Source organism: Echinops telfairi, unplaced genomic scaffold (genome assembly GCF_000313985.2).
Source record: "Echinops telfairi isolate 266 unplaced genomic scaffold, ASM31398v2 ScPeMD7_7424;HRSCAF=8462, whole genome shotgun sequence".
Lineage (NCBI taxonomy): Eukaryota > Metazoa > Chordata > Mammalia > Afrosoricida > Tenrecidae > Echinops > Echinops telfairi.
Window position 1 is genome coordinate 50,336,232 of NW_022111324.1, and position 13,391 is coordinate 50,349,622.

Below are 13,391 nucleotides of genomic sequence, written 5' to 3' on the forward strand. Positions count from 1 at the left end.
GGGGCGGAGAGCAGGGGGGGCAGGGGCGCTGGCGGCCACCCGGCTTAGCCTCACCCACTCGGGCAGCGCCCAGCTGCCCCGGCCGACACCCTTCTTCCAGCCCAGGTAGGTGCCAACTGCTTTTGTCTCCTCCAGCCCGGGGGGCTTCCTAGGGCACGCTCTCAGAGGGGAGTCCAAGCTCAGTTTCTGTCAGTGCCCACCCGGTGCAACTTGGGAGGGACCGCGGTGGGAATACCTCACCAGCTGAGGGCAGTTGGACTTCTCACTCCTACCCTAGGGTGGCCGCTGGCCGCCCAGAGGTCTCCCTCCGCCCTGGCTGTGTGGGTGGCATCCTACAGGGCCCTGGCAGGCCAAGCCTGGCCCCAGCTGCATGTCCAGGAATTCAGGCACTGGCTGCTAGGGGTAACTGCCTGCAGAGGGGACAGCCCGCTCTGGGGCCTGTCCTGGGCCCCTGGCCCTTTGGTGGGACCAGTCCTGGGAAGCCCCTGGCTCAAATGGAGCCTGCTTCCTGGACTGGCAACTGCCAGATAGGAGGGGGCTGGGGAGAAGGGAGAAGAGAGTGAGTTTGGGCAAAGGCAGGTCTGCCCAGGAGCTGGGGCTCTGGGAGAAGAAAGGGAGGCAGGTCACATCCTAAAGTGTGTGTGTTTGGGCCTGGACTCATGGGAGGGGTGGGGGTGGAAAGGGGCTGAAGTTTCTTCTCCTCCCTTCCCCCCTCCCCAGTCTCATCTTTTCTTCTGATCCTTCCCCCACCCCCCATCCTGGCTGATGGGAGAGAAGGCTTTGCAGGAAGTTTGGCTGTCCACGATGGAAAGGGGCTGAGACTAGACTGGGTGGGCATGTGAGGGGAAGCGTGCTGCAGGCTCTACACAGAGAGGGGCATCCTTGTGCTCAGTACGCTGGGGTTCCCTCACCGGGCTGGGGCTGGGGGCCCCTGCCCTGCCAGTGTCCGGACAGGAAAGAAGCTTGTCATCTTCCGTAAGAGGGGCTCCCAGGAAGGGAGGAGACCGTGTCTGTGGAAAGAGGAGGGCCGGTGCTACCGAGGGCCTGGGACCTTCAGCCCAAGACCACCAGGGTGCCTGGATCCCAGGAGGAAAGCGATTGGTCACGTTGGTGTTGGTTTGTAGGTTTGAAATCCAAAGGCATCAAGAGCAATAGGGTATAAGTGTCCTTGGTCCCTACCCAAGAGAAGGGTGGGTTTTCCAGCCTCAAGGTCCCCACCCTCTGTCCACTTTTTCCTCTCCCCTTGCCCTCCTTCAGCCCCAAGCCCCCACCCCAGCCTGGCGGGAATCCTTTGCCTTCTTCTTAGAGCTAAGTGGGAGGAGGCCCCATGTAGAGATCTGACCTCATCTGAACCAAAGTTTCACCCTCTCTCTGCCCTCTTAGCCTCCTGCTCCCTGCCTCCCGGTTCCACCTGAGATCAAGGGCAGGCCACCTGTGGGAGAGACTGGCTGGCATGGCCATGGCTCCTGGGGGACAGTGGGAGCTAGCCTGGAGGTCAGCTACTGGCCAAATGAGAAGGGGCTCTGTCCTCAGAGCCAGCTGTGTCTGAGTCCTTCCCTGGGGACCCCTCCTCGATGAGTCCTTTGCAGGCAGAGTGCCACGGCACAGGCAGGAGTCAGCAACTGTGTGTCACAAGGTCAAAGGCATGCCCAGTTCGCATCGGATATTCCAGGAGTCCTCGGGCAGCAAGGGGGAGGCAGGAGACACAGGCAGGGAAGGGAAGCCTGAGCCAGTGCTATCAAAGTCACCCAAGGTCTGCCTGCCTCACACAGAAACCCCTGTCCTGCCCATGCCCAGAGTGGGCACCGAGGACAGCAGACACCAGAGTCTCACCATCAAGGAGATGGGGGCCTCAGACGCTGAGAGCCTACTGTCCACTCTAGTTGCTAAGTTTCTCCCCACCTGGCCAAGCCCTTCTACCCACCCCCATTCCTAGTCACTTGTTCCTCCACCTAGCCCACACCAGCCCTGCCAGCTCTCCCTCTCTCTCTCTGCACCTCCATGTCAGCCCCTTCTCTTTGAGAGTCAGCAGACAGGCCTCCAGGGACATGAGGCTCCAGGGACAGGACAGCTCATTGTCTCCAACTTGCCCCTCCAAGTGAGTGCAGAGAGCCAGACCTAAGGTATCCTGGCTAGATTTTAAGGCTTTAACATTTCTGAGGTGGTTTTGGAGGATGGCTAAGGAGCCCTGGTGGTGCTGTGGGGTAAGCAGGGGGCTGCTAGCCACAAGGTCAGCGGTTCGAACCTACCAAATGCTCTGAGAGAGGAGGAGGCTCTCTGCTCCCATAAAGATTGATCGACAGCCTTGGAAACTCCACGTGAGCTTGCTTTGAGTTGGAATTGACTCGATGCAGTGGATTTGTCAGATGCATGCCCTTTCCCTAGAAACTGCCTTTGAGCCATATGCCAAGGACAGTCTCCAATGTGTCTGTGTAATATTCATATGTTTTTTGGGGGGGAGGCTGTCAGGGTAGAGCCAGAGGGTTGGGGGAGTTCATAATTCACAAAGGAAAAGCAAGAGTAAAGGATATGCCAGTGAAGCAGGAAGAATTGAAGTTAGACTGCAGGAGGCACTTCCTGACCAAGAAGATGAACCACGAGGAGGCAGGACACTCTCCTTTCAGATGGCTTTAAGGGTCAGTGGAGAAGTAGGATCAAGCCCAAGGTTAGAGAAAGTTCTGCCCAAGGCAGAGGCTGGGCCGGTGATCCGTCTTCCAGTCTTGAGGGTAATTTCTTTCAAGTGACAGGTTGGTCAAGCCTCAAGACTCCATAAGAAGACAGGTGTCCATTCATGTCCCCTGCCTGCTGGCCCCCTCCCCTCCTTCAGCAGGGCTCCCCTTAACTTAGATGAAGCCCTTGGGCTGTTGCTAAATTAGAGTGTTTTTGCAGAAATTTCCATGGGCTCTGTGCCCTGCTGGTAGCACAATGAACTCATTTTGCCCATTTTCTAAAGAGGATACAAACAAAAGCAGGGGTGCTCTCACCCATAACCCCCAACCCCAGGGCACACTATAGCACCAGTGTTCCAAAATCCCCATCTCATTTAGAGGTAGGAGTGAGCCCCGCCCCCTCACACATGGCCCCCCTCCATCCAGAGCAAACCTGCCCAGTCTCCTCCAGCCCCAGCTGGCTTCATGGACCCCAAGCTCCCCCCACCCTGCTCTGGTGGAGAGCAGCACAGGTTGGGGGCCAGTCCACCAGGCATGGGCTGTGAACCAGCCTGCTGGAAGCTGTCTAGAGATTTGGGGGAGTCCCCTCCCAGCAGCAATAGGAACATCTGCTGATGCCCGTGGTACTTTCCTGGCTGCTTTGATTCTCCCTGGCCCAGTTGAAGAAGTGTTCTTACTCCTGGGGTCTCAACCAGGGACCCACCCTCCCAAAGCCCTCACCACACACTCACGCAGGGAGCAAGTAGGGAAGCTGCAGGGCTCTACTGTCGGTCGTGCAAGCTCACCAGCAGCTCCAATGGAGCAAGGCCTGGCCATCTGCTCCCCCAGCAAGGACGGCCGAGAAATCCCTGTGGGAGGATCTCTGCTGCACAGGTCACTAGGAATTGGAACTGACACAACAATGTCCCTTTTCTGGAGTGCCCTCCCAATACAATGTAAGGCTCTCTCTCCCCTCCAGCCTGCTCTCCACTTTGAAGGGTCCTTCCACTAGGGACAGGCAGGTCAGAGACCCAAGGCTGCAGGTTGTGGGGAGGCTGGCTCTCCCATGGCCAGTGCTGCACGTGCAGACAGCCCCCACGCCGTGAGCCCAGTGCTCCCTAGAGGGTGGGTCAGAGTCGGGGCGGGGGCTTCAGGGACCAGCTGCAAACACAAAGAGCCTGCAGAGAAAACGCAGGGGCAGCTGGGAGGGGCTGGGAAGGAGAGAGGACACAGACAGTGCCCAGGAGGGGCCTGGCTGCACAGACCCCTGTCCCCCACTGTGGACCAAGAAGGTCCCTATCCCACCCAAATATCCCTCAAGGTCCTCATCCAGTGCAGGGCCCAGTTCTATCCCAGAGGGTTAGAGCAGAGGGTTCTAGCCCAGCCCTGGCCCGTCCAGCACCCAGGTCCAGCCTAACCAACTCAGAGCCCTGCCTGCTCAGTCCTCGGAGCTGTCCAGGCCCCTCCTGGAAGACAGCGATCCCACCCCAGGGACAATCCTTTCCTTGTAAGGTCCCTGTTCCCTCTTAGATCACACAAGGCAAGAGGTGGGGGGCTTGGGAAGGGGTGTCGGCTTAGAAGAGACCATGTCCGGAGCGCCAGCATGTTAGCAAGGTGGCTGTTATCCTGCAGCTCTACTGGGGCCGGGCTGGGGGGCAGGGGGAGGTGTCCTGTGCCCTTGTCTGGGGTGGCCTGGGGGGCTTAAGTGTGTAGGAGAGCACTAGACACCTGTCCAGGGAGAGGGCACATCGCCCGATTGTGGACAGGTGGACCATGCTGTGTCGGGGGCGCTGTGTGAGTCCCGGGGAGCCCCGGCGCCACCAGAACCGGTCTTTACTGAGCTCTTTCCATCTTGCAACTTACGACCTCATGATCTTCCCATGGAGTGGGCACTCCCCTTCCCAGGCCCGTTTAGCAGACAGAGAGACTGAGGTTCACAGGAGCGAAGCAAGGAGCTTAAAGAACTCAGTCGTGCAGCCAGCAGCCCCCACACCACACACCCCGGCCAGCTGCTGTCGGCGGGACTCCAGCTCACGGTGTCCCTCTGTCACGGCAGGGTTGTGTGCTGCCAGCCGTCCAAAACCCCTCACCAAACTCTGCCCTCGAGTCGGTGCTGACTCCTAGCCCCCCTGCAGGACCGGGTAGAACTGCCCTCGTGGGTTTCTGAGACTGCCACTCTCTAGGGGCGTGGAAGGCCTCTTCTTTCTCCCAAGGAGCTGCTGGTGGTTTCCAACTGCTGACCCTAACCGCTATGCCAGCAGAGCTCCTGGGCCATAGGGCTGTCAGTGGTTGGTTTTCCAGAGGTGGCAGCCAGGCCTTGCTCTGAGCTGCCTTTGTGTGAACTCCACCTGGAAGGTTTCCCGTTAGACAGGTGGGCCGGTACGAGGGCCAGTGTTGACACTCTGTGCCAGCTGCCCACGGAGCACTGGGGGCTCGTGCCTGAGCCACAGGCAACTCTGGCGGCAGCACGACTGGTCGTTACTGAGCTCCTCCTGTGCGGTGACTGACCCCCTCATGGTGGCCCCACCACACGGTGGAGACCAGACTGAGGAGGGGGCTTATCCTAAACCGCTGGCTCTGTTCCCCTCCCTTTCGTGAACGCCTCCACCCAAAGCCACCCAATTCCTCAGTGTCCAAATTGCCATTTCCTAGTTGGCACAGAGGAGTGGGGGGATTGCCTCAGCTCCGTGAGCTGGAACCTAGAGAAGCAGTACTGGCCGAGGGCACAGGATGCATCGTGCACTTCTGACTGGCTCGGGGCAGGGGTCCTCGGCCCAGAAAAGCCTGCTGTGTGTTGGTGCCGCTTCACCACCACCCCCCAGCTGTCCCCAGGTCGGTCCTTTCTTTCCTGGGCCCAGAGGCCCAGCCAGCTCCCCCTGGTGACCCTGCACCCCAAGTGGCTAGTGTCCAAGTGCGGGTGCCCCCCAGGACAGGGCCTGAGGGCAACAGCCTGTGCTCGCCTGTGCCAGTCTCTGCCTGAACCCTGCACCAGGGCAGCTGGCTCAGGGCTGGCTCTGGCCTTGGCACAGGTCCACTGCAGCCCTGTGCCTGACAAGAAGGTCTGCCCCGTTCTGGAGGTTCTGGGATGTGACAGGGGCAGATGGTGTGGGGAGATGACGGGGCCGTGAACTCATGAGCAGGCCTCCAGGGAGCCCCCTGAAGGCCATGTCTTTATTACTGCCTGCCCGCGGTTAGCACGTGGCCTGGCACGCCATTGCTAGCTGGAAGCTGTCATGGGAATGGACACGGGCCGAGCAGGTGCCGGGGCCTCACTGCCAGGGAGGCAGCCAGCTCGCCTTTGACTTAGACTCTGTGTGTGTGTGTGTGTGTGTGTGTATCTGTGATGTATAATCACTCCTCATTGCTCTCTTGGCCCCTGCCTCCCCAAGTTTCCTTTGGGGCTGGGGGACCCCACAACTCTGGGGCTGGGGAGACAGTTGGCCAAAGTCCGGAATAAACTCAAGTTTAGGATGAACATGGGATTGATTTATCCATGACCTTATGACAACAGAGAGTGAATCTGACCACTGGGGATGAGGGTAAGTGATCAGGGTATAGGAAACAAGGTGTGTGTGTTGAGGGGGCGGGGGCAGATCTGGGCCCTCACACCCAGGACCAGAGCAGGGACACACAGAGAAGCACAAGGACACAAAGATGAGTCCACACCCACACAGGCATCTACACATCACACAGGACACACCCAGCATCGCACACATGCCCTGCCCTCGACAGCACTGCTGGCGGGCTGCAGCCGGCTCCCAGGGCCAGCGCTGGGTGCTTTGGGTCATTCTGGGTCAGTGCTGGAGCCGGGGGGCCTCCTGGGGCACGCTGCCCCCTCCAGGAACTCCCAGGACTGGCAGGTAGACAAAGGGTAGGACAGATGATGAGGGAGCACCTTGCCCGGGCCAGATTCATTGGCAGGGAGCTTCATTGGAGAGCCCAGCAGATGGGCTAAGCCAGCCTGCTCTGGTTGGCAGGGGGGAGGACTGGAGCTCCATCCTCACTCTCTCCTCTTCACCGTGGCCTCTGGGCAAGTCCAAACCACGTGGAGACTTCACAGCAGACGGTGTGGATGCCGCCGTGGGATGCCCCACCGTGGTCTCCCTGGTTCACCTTCAGAGCAACACCATGGGGTTTTCTCACCTCCCTTTTGCAGAGGAGAAAACTGAGTCTCCCCGAGGGGAAGGGACCACAGCTGTGTGAGTTGAGATGAGATCAGGGTTACTGACTTGTCTCTGTCAGAATCCAGAGCCCTTGATCACGCCCCATTAAGGGGTCGTTCCAGAGAGGCAGCTCCCTGTTCCGAGGGGACCGCCATGCATGTGTACAGTGGCAGGGGTCCGTGCTTGCGATACCAGAAACCCTGATGACCTGAGTGAGCGAGAGGGGGGTGTGCGAGGGCACGGAGGAGAGTGGCTGAGAGGGTCAGTGAGTGTGAGAATGTGAGCGTGCATGAGTGCATGGAGGTGTGTGAGTGTGTAGGAGTTGGTGTGCGAGTGTGTGCGTGAGTGCATGTGTGCGGATGTATAAGAATATGTGTGTGCACACACATGCACATGCGTACTCCTGTGTTCTTCATCGATTACATGCAACACACAGGTATTCCCTGTTACATGCCAGGCACTGTGCCAGGCATGGGGGTGCAAAGATGAACGAGGTCCGGTCTCAGCCCTCCGCAGGCCGGGTGGCGCGTGCTGGCATGGAGAGCAGAGGCAGGCAAGGGCACTGTGCCACAGGCACGCACTCGGAGGGGCTCAGGTGCCACCCGGCACACCCTGAAGCATGCGTGTGCTCCGAGTGAGGGGAGCTGTCTTCTGGCTTCAAGTCTGGAATTGGAAGTGGCAAGCCCAGGCAGGCGGGCACGTGCGCAGGGAGAGGTGGCGCCCCGGCGCCCTTCCTGATGGAGAGAAGTGGATGTGGGAGGAGAGGGGGGGGTGTGGAGAGGGAGGGGTGTGCCATCTGCTCACCCCCCACTCCGAACACCCACCCTCCTCGGCTCCTCTCACCTGCCCTGCTCACACCCTCCCTCCCTGACAGGCCCTGGGGCTACTTCTCCCCTCGCCTCCCGTGCCAGATGTGGCTGTTGAATATAAAGGCTGGAGGGGCGCGGGCTTCTCTTGGCGAGGGAGGGAGTCTGAAGTGAGGCCGGGTGGGCCCTGCGCCTGCATGGGCATTCAGACGCTGTCCTGCCCCGGGCAGTCTGATGTCCTCCACTCCTTTCCTTCTCCACCCTGGCGTGTCACCATGCCAGAGCAGACTTATGCTTGGAGAGTCCTCATGTCCCACCTGAGGGCACTGAGACCCCCCTCCCCCATGCGACATGGTTGCTCAGGTCTCTTGGCCACTCAGGGAAGTGCCCGCCCCCTCAGGAACCCCATCCCTGCAATTGCTGACACGGCTGTCAGTCCCTCCACCCCACATCTGACAGGAGAAATGTTCAGCCCTGTCCCATCTTCAGGTGGGAGTCCGAGACGGTGGCCCCCGTACTTTAAGTGCCTTCTGACCTGGGAAGGCTTATCCCAGTATGAGGTCAGGCAGTCTTCTGCCGGGAGCCAAAGCGTTTCCAGAAGAGGGTCACCAGGCCATGCTTCAAAATGGGGAAGTCCACTGAAACCTGTCCACCAGGAGGGACCCTGCTGGTATCTGAAATGCGGGCGGGCGGCACAGCTTCTGCATCCTGCTGGCACTCGATCCACTCCAGGAGGCCATGCAGGCAAACCCTTCTCCGGGGTTTCAGAAAGGGGCAGGCAGGTCACAAGGAAGTGACAAGCCAGTCAGAGTGCAGGATAGCACCAATGAACCATACCACTTTCCTCTAGTTCTTTAATGCTCCCCCTCCCCACAACCCACTCCCACTATCATGACCCCAGTTCGACCTTACAAATCCGGCTAGACCAGAGCATGTACACGGGTACATAGGAACTGGAAACACGGAATCCGGGACAGATAAACCCTCAGGACCAATAAAGAGAGTAGCCATACCAGGAGGGGGAGGGGAGGGTGTGGGGAGAAAGGGGGAACCGATCACAATGATCTACATATAACCCCCTCCCTGGGGGACGGACAACAGAAACGTGAGTGAAGGGAGACATTGGCCAGTGTAAAACATGAAAAATAATATTAATTTATGAATTATCAAGGGTGAGGAAGGGAGGGAATGAGGGTGGGTGGGGGGATGAGCTGATAGTAAGGGCTCAAGTAGAAAAATGTTTTGAGAATGATGATGGCAACATATGTGCAAATGTGCTTGACACCATGGATGGATTGTGATAGGAGTTGTCCGAGCCTCCAGTAAACTGATTTTAAAAAACAAGATGCAGCCGGGCAGAGAAGCTAGATTGCCAGCTGCCCTGTGGCTGCCCCAAGACGAGGCAAGTGGCCTGCGCCAGGACCCGAGACTCCTGCCCCTCCCAGAGCTCAGAAGTCAGCCTGGAGCGGGTTGTGGGGGCAAGGCTGGCCTCGAGGCCCCCACACCTCGCAACAGACAGCCCACTCCTCAGACAGATGGGACCGGGTACTTGGAAGCGCCCAAGCCACCAGGTCTCTGCTCATCTCCCAACAAAGGGGAGCTCCCCAGGGAGCCGGGGGCGGGGGGGGGGGGTGCGGCCTTAACTCATTCAGCCCAGAAGGCTTGCCTCGGCCCCAGTGGCCATCAGTCCACTGGTCAGGGGCCCCGTGGGGCCAAAGCCACAGCCCCACGCTGCCAAGTTTATGCGAGGGGGCTTTAGAAAGATCTTATGCGGGGATGGGATGAAGAGATCATGGGGTTGTCCCATGAACTTTCTAAAGCAGCCTGGGTGAGAGGATGTGGGGGGGACTAGTGAGAACCCTCATCGCTGCTAGAAAAACAAGGGTGACCCTGAGAGACTTTGTGCAGCTCCCCAAAGGCCTGTTCCCCCACCCCAGGCAGCGACAGGAAGGGGAAGCCCGCTAGTTCTCCCAGGCAGCGCCGGGTGGGGCTGGGGGCGCCAGACCCGGTCCTGCTTTGGGTGCCCTGCTCAGAGCTATTACCAGAGCCAGCAGCAGGTGTGTTCTCCGCTCACAATTATTGCCTGCTCTCGCTTCCTGAGCAGCACCCCGCTGGCTGGAGGGGGCAAAGCCAGACTCCCAGGGGGCCAGCAGGAGGCACTCAACCCCAGGAAAAGCATCTAGATAATAGCCAAGCCCCTTCCCCTGGGGTCTGGGGAGGAGGATTAGTGCAGGAGCGATCCGGCTACCCCCTCCCCTCCGCCCATCCCCTCCGCAGGCTCATACAAAAGCTCTGTTGGACCAGAGGCGCCTGGGGCTGTGCGGGGGAGCCTCCCTCAGACCCTCTGTCCTGCTGCCTCCCCAGGTCCTCCTCCACCGGGCTCCTGTCCTCCACTCCCCGCCTCTCCCTGGCTGCCCACCATGGAGACCCCTGCCCAGAGGAGGCCCCCACCGCCACCGCTGCTGCTGCTGGCTGCTGCCGCCCTTCTTGTCCCTGCAGGTAAGAGTGTCCCTGAGCAGAAGGCCAGCGGCCAGGCTGTGCCAGCCCAGCGTTGGGTGACAATGAGGCTGGGCAGTGCCTGACTGCAGGGCTGCAGCACCTCCACATGCCCCCGGTGTGTGTCTGTCTTTGAGGTTCGGGGAAGAGGGGGGAGCTGGCCCGATATTATAGGTGAGGTGAGAATGGCCCAGAGAGGGTGAGTGGCTTGTCCTGGGTCACACAGCCAGAACAGGCACAACCAGACCCAACGTAAACAACCTCGTTGCCCCTGAGCTGATTCCAGCTCCTGGTGGCCCGTGTAGCTGCCGGAAGATCGGCTCCGTGGGTTGTTCGTGGACTTTGTGGAAGAAGAGCGCCCAACCTTTCCTCTGCAGTGCCCTCGGAGCAGTACACACGGTCGAGTACCGAGTGTTTGGGCGGCCCAGCCGGAGCAGGAGCCTCTGTGACCCCACTGTCCAGCAAGGTAGCTCTGTAGCCACAGTGACACCAATCAGTCCCTGCCATTGAATGGATAAGGGCTCGCAGCAGCCCTACAGGACAGGGCAGAACTCCCCCGGTGGGTTTCCTAGACTGACTCTTCTGCGGAACAGAAATCCCCATCTGTCTCCTGAGAGGCAGCTGGTGGATTTGAACCGCTCACCTTGCAGGGAGCAGCCGGTGTATAACCAGGACTGCCACCACGCGGGCAGTACAATTCCCCTACAATGAGAACTGTTGTTCCTCAGGTGCAGTGCCACCTCTCAGTGGCCCACGGCCTACTGGGCAGTGTGGACAGGGCGTTCCCACCGCCACGGGATGTTCTCCTGAAACAAGCTTCTCCCGGGGCCCCTGGCTCAAGGGTACAGGGACGAGACTGCGGGACTCTGCCGGAGTTCCTCAGGGCCGCAGATTCAGACTGGGTTAAAAGGGACAGAGCAGGGGAGGCCCGGGCGAAGGCAGAGGGCACAGCCAAGAGTTTTACCCCAAGGACGGGAGGGGCAGGGCTGGCTAGCTGGCAGACAGGAGAGGTTGAGGTTGGAAGAAGCTGGTAACCAGGAGGCCCTGGCTAGCTGGACTCTGGAGACAGGGATCCCTGGCCAGCCTGGCCTATGACTGGAGGGAGGTCTCCAGCCCACCTTAAGATCTCTATGGAGAAGCAGGGCACCCTCCACAGTCCTTTTAGTGCAGCCGCTGCCTCCTTGCCCCAGCCAGCCGAGTTCAGGTTCTTGCCCCCCTCCCCAACCCCCCCAGGAGGGCCCACTGGTGCACTCTCAGACACTCCCTGCTGTCCTAAAAACCAGTTCTCTGAGGTACTCTGACTCCTGTTGATTGCACGTGTCAGCGTAGAACCGGGCTCCACTGTGCTTGCCAGAGGCTGGGTTTGGGGTGCTGGGACCCAGAGCTGCAGCCCCAGGTCAGGCTAACAGGAGCAAGGGGCACCTGCCTCGGGAGATGGATCCATGTGGTGGGGTTTCCAGGCCTGTTTCACTGAAGCTCTGGGGGCGGCTACCTACCTGCCTCTCAAATAATGTGGTTCCTGTACTAAGGGGCATGCTGAAGAACCCGGGCCTCTTCCCGGCCCTCTGGGGTGGTGTCTGTCTCCTGTTCCAGGTTGTCTGGGCTCAGAGGCCGCCAGGTCCCCAGGGAGCTGCTCCTCCCAGCCAGGTGGAAGCTGGGATGGGTGCCCTGGAGGCCGGGGGGTGGGGGTGGGGTGGGGGTGGGGGTGGGGGGTGGGGTCCCTCCCACCCTCTAGGGAAGACCTGTTTCCCAGCTGCCTCTTGACATAGGACAAGGCAGGAGTGCCTGGGTGCAGACAGTTATGGTGCTGAGCCTGGAGGGTGCCCACCCAGAGACACCTGGGGAGAAAAACCTGCTTCTGAAATCTATCTGCTTCCAAAAACTCGGCCCTGACGAATCTGTGGAGCCATTCCACTGGGCACACATGTGGGAAGCTGCCAGAGCTGCAGGACCTCGGCCACCACCAAGAGAGGCAGCCGCTGCTGCTGCCACCCCCCACCCCCCACCCCAGCCTCAACAGCCACTGCCCCTCAGACAACCTGCCAGGGATTGGTAAAACTGGGAGCCCTGGGCCTCGTTCCAATCTAATTCTGGTTCAGTGCCTTTTGGAGCCCTGATGACATAGTGGTTACTCTTTGGGCTACTAATCGCAAGGTCAGCAGTTCGAAGCCAGCAGCCCCCTCTGCAGGAGAAAGAGGAGGTTATCTATTCTGTAAAGAGTTGTGGCCTTGGAAACTCACGGGCCCGTTCTACCCTGTCCTATAGGGTCACCATGAGTGGGCATCGACTCAATGCCAGTGAGTTCGGCTTTGAGGCTGGAAGAGGCCCCGGTGATTCTGACAGAAAACTGAGGTCAAGAAGCACGTGTGTCAGGGTAGAACTGGGCTCTGCTGTGGCTAAGGACAAAGGATTCCCGGTGGCTCAGTAGCTTTGGCCCTGGGCTGCTGAGGTCATTGGTTCAAACCCGCCAGCCTCTCCTAGGGAGAACGATGAGGCTGCTTGCTCCAGGACAACTTCACCACCTCAGAAACCCACAGGAGCAATAGTGCGAAAGGGTCATCGCTGTGAATGGGACGCGAGCCCACGGCAGTGAATGTAGACTGGAGTTGCTGCTGTGGGTGCTAAGGGGTGAGACAGCCGGGGTTAGGGACCCAGGCCTGCTCCTCCTGGCTGTGTGGCATGGGACAAGTCCTTTCACCTGTTTAAAGTGCTGCTTCCACACTCATAAACCGAGAAAGGGCACCTCCCTTGTTAGTGTTCATGAAGCAGGGAGTGTGGTGCTTGACAGCCAGCCAGCCAGAGAGGCCTCTGGGAAAAAGATGAAGGCCGCTTCTGGGAAGTCACCCCGCCAGCCCTGGGACACAGTCCCATTCTGAGCCTGGGGGGTGTCCGAGTGCCCTGGGGGCAATGGGGCTATTTGAAGGGCTCTGGATCCCTCATTGATAGCACGCAAGGACATGTGGAGATGGAGCAATGGCTGCGGCATGGTTACATGTTGGGCTGCCAACCACAAGGTCAGCAGTTCGAAACCACCAGCTGCTCCTCGAGAGAAAGGAGGCTTTCTACTCCCATACAGAGTTACAGTCTCAGGACCCCCCAGGGGCAGTCCCACCCTGGTCTCTAGGGTTGCTGTGGGTCAGAACCGCAGGAAGTTTGGTTTGGTTTTGGTGCATGGGTTTAAAAACAAACTGGTGGCTCTGAGTTACGTGTTGGCTGCAAACCTTGAGGTCAGTGGTTCAACCCCCACAGCTGTTTTTCGGTCTCTTCTCAAAAAGAGT

General features: G+C 59.5%; 1 protein-coding gene across 1 annotated transcript in view; it reads left to right on the plus strand.

The window, feature by feature from the left end:
- The first annotated feature begins 35 nt into the window (after positions 1-35).
- The window catches only part of CNTN2 (contactin 2), a 32,451-nt gene continuing 19,095 nt past the window's right edge, over positions 36-13,391 (plus strand). The window contains exons 1-2 of the mRNA XM_004700108.2: positions 36-105; positions 9,982-10,116. Coding sequence (XP_004700165.1) covers positions 10,038-10,116 — 79 coding nt within the window. The 5' untranslated portion in view covers positions 36-105; positions 9,982-10,037. The remainder of the gene's footprint in view (positions 106-9,981; positions 10,117-13,391) is intronic.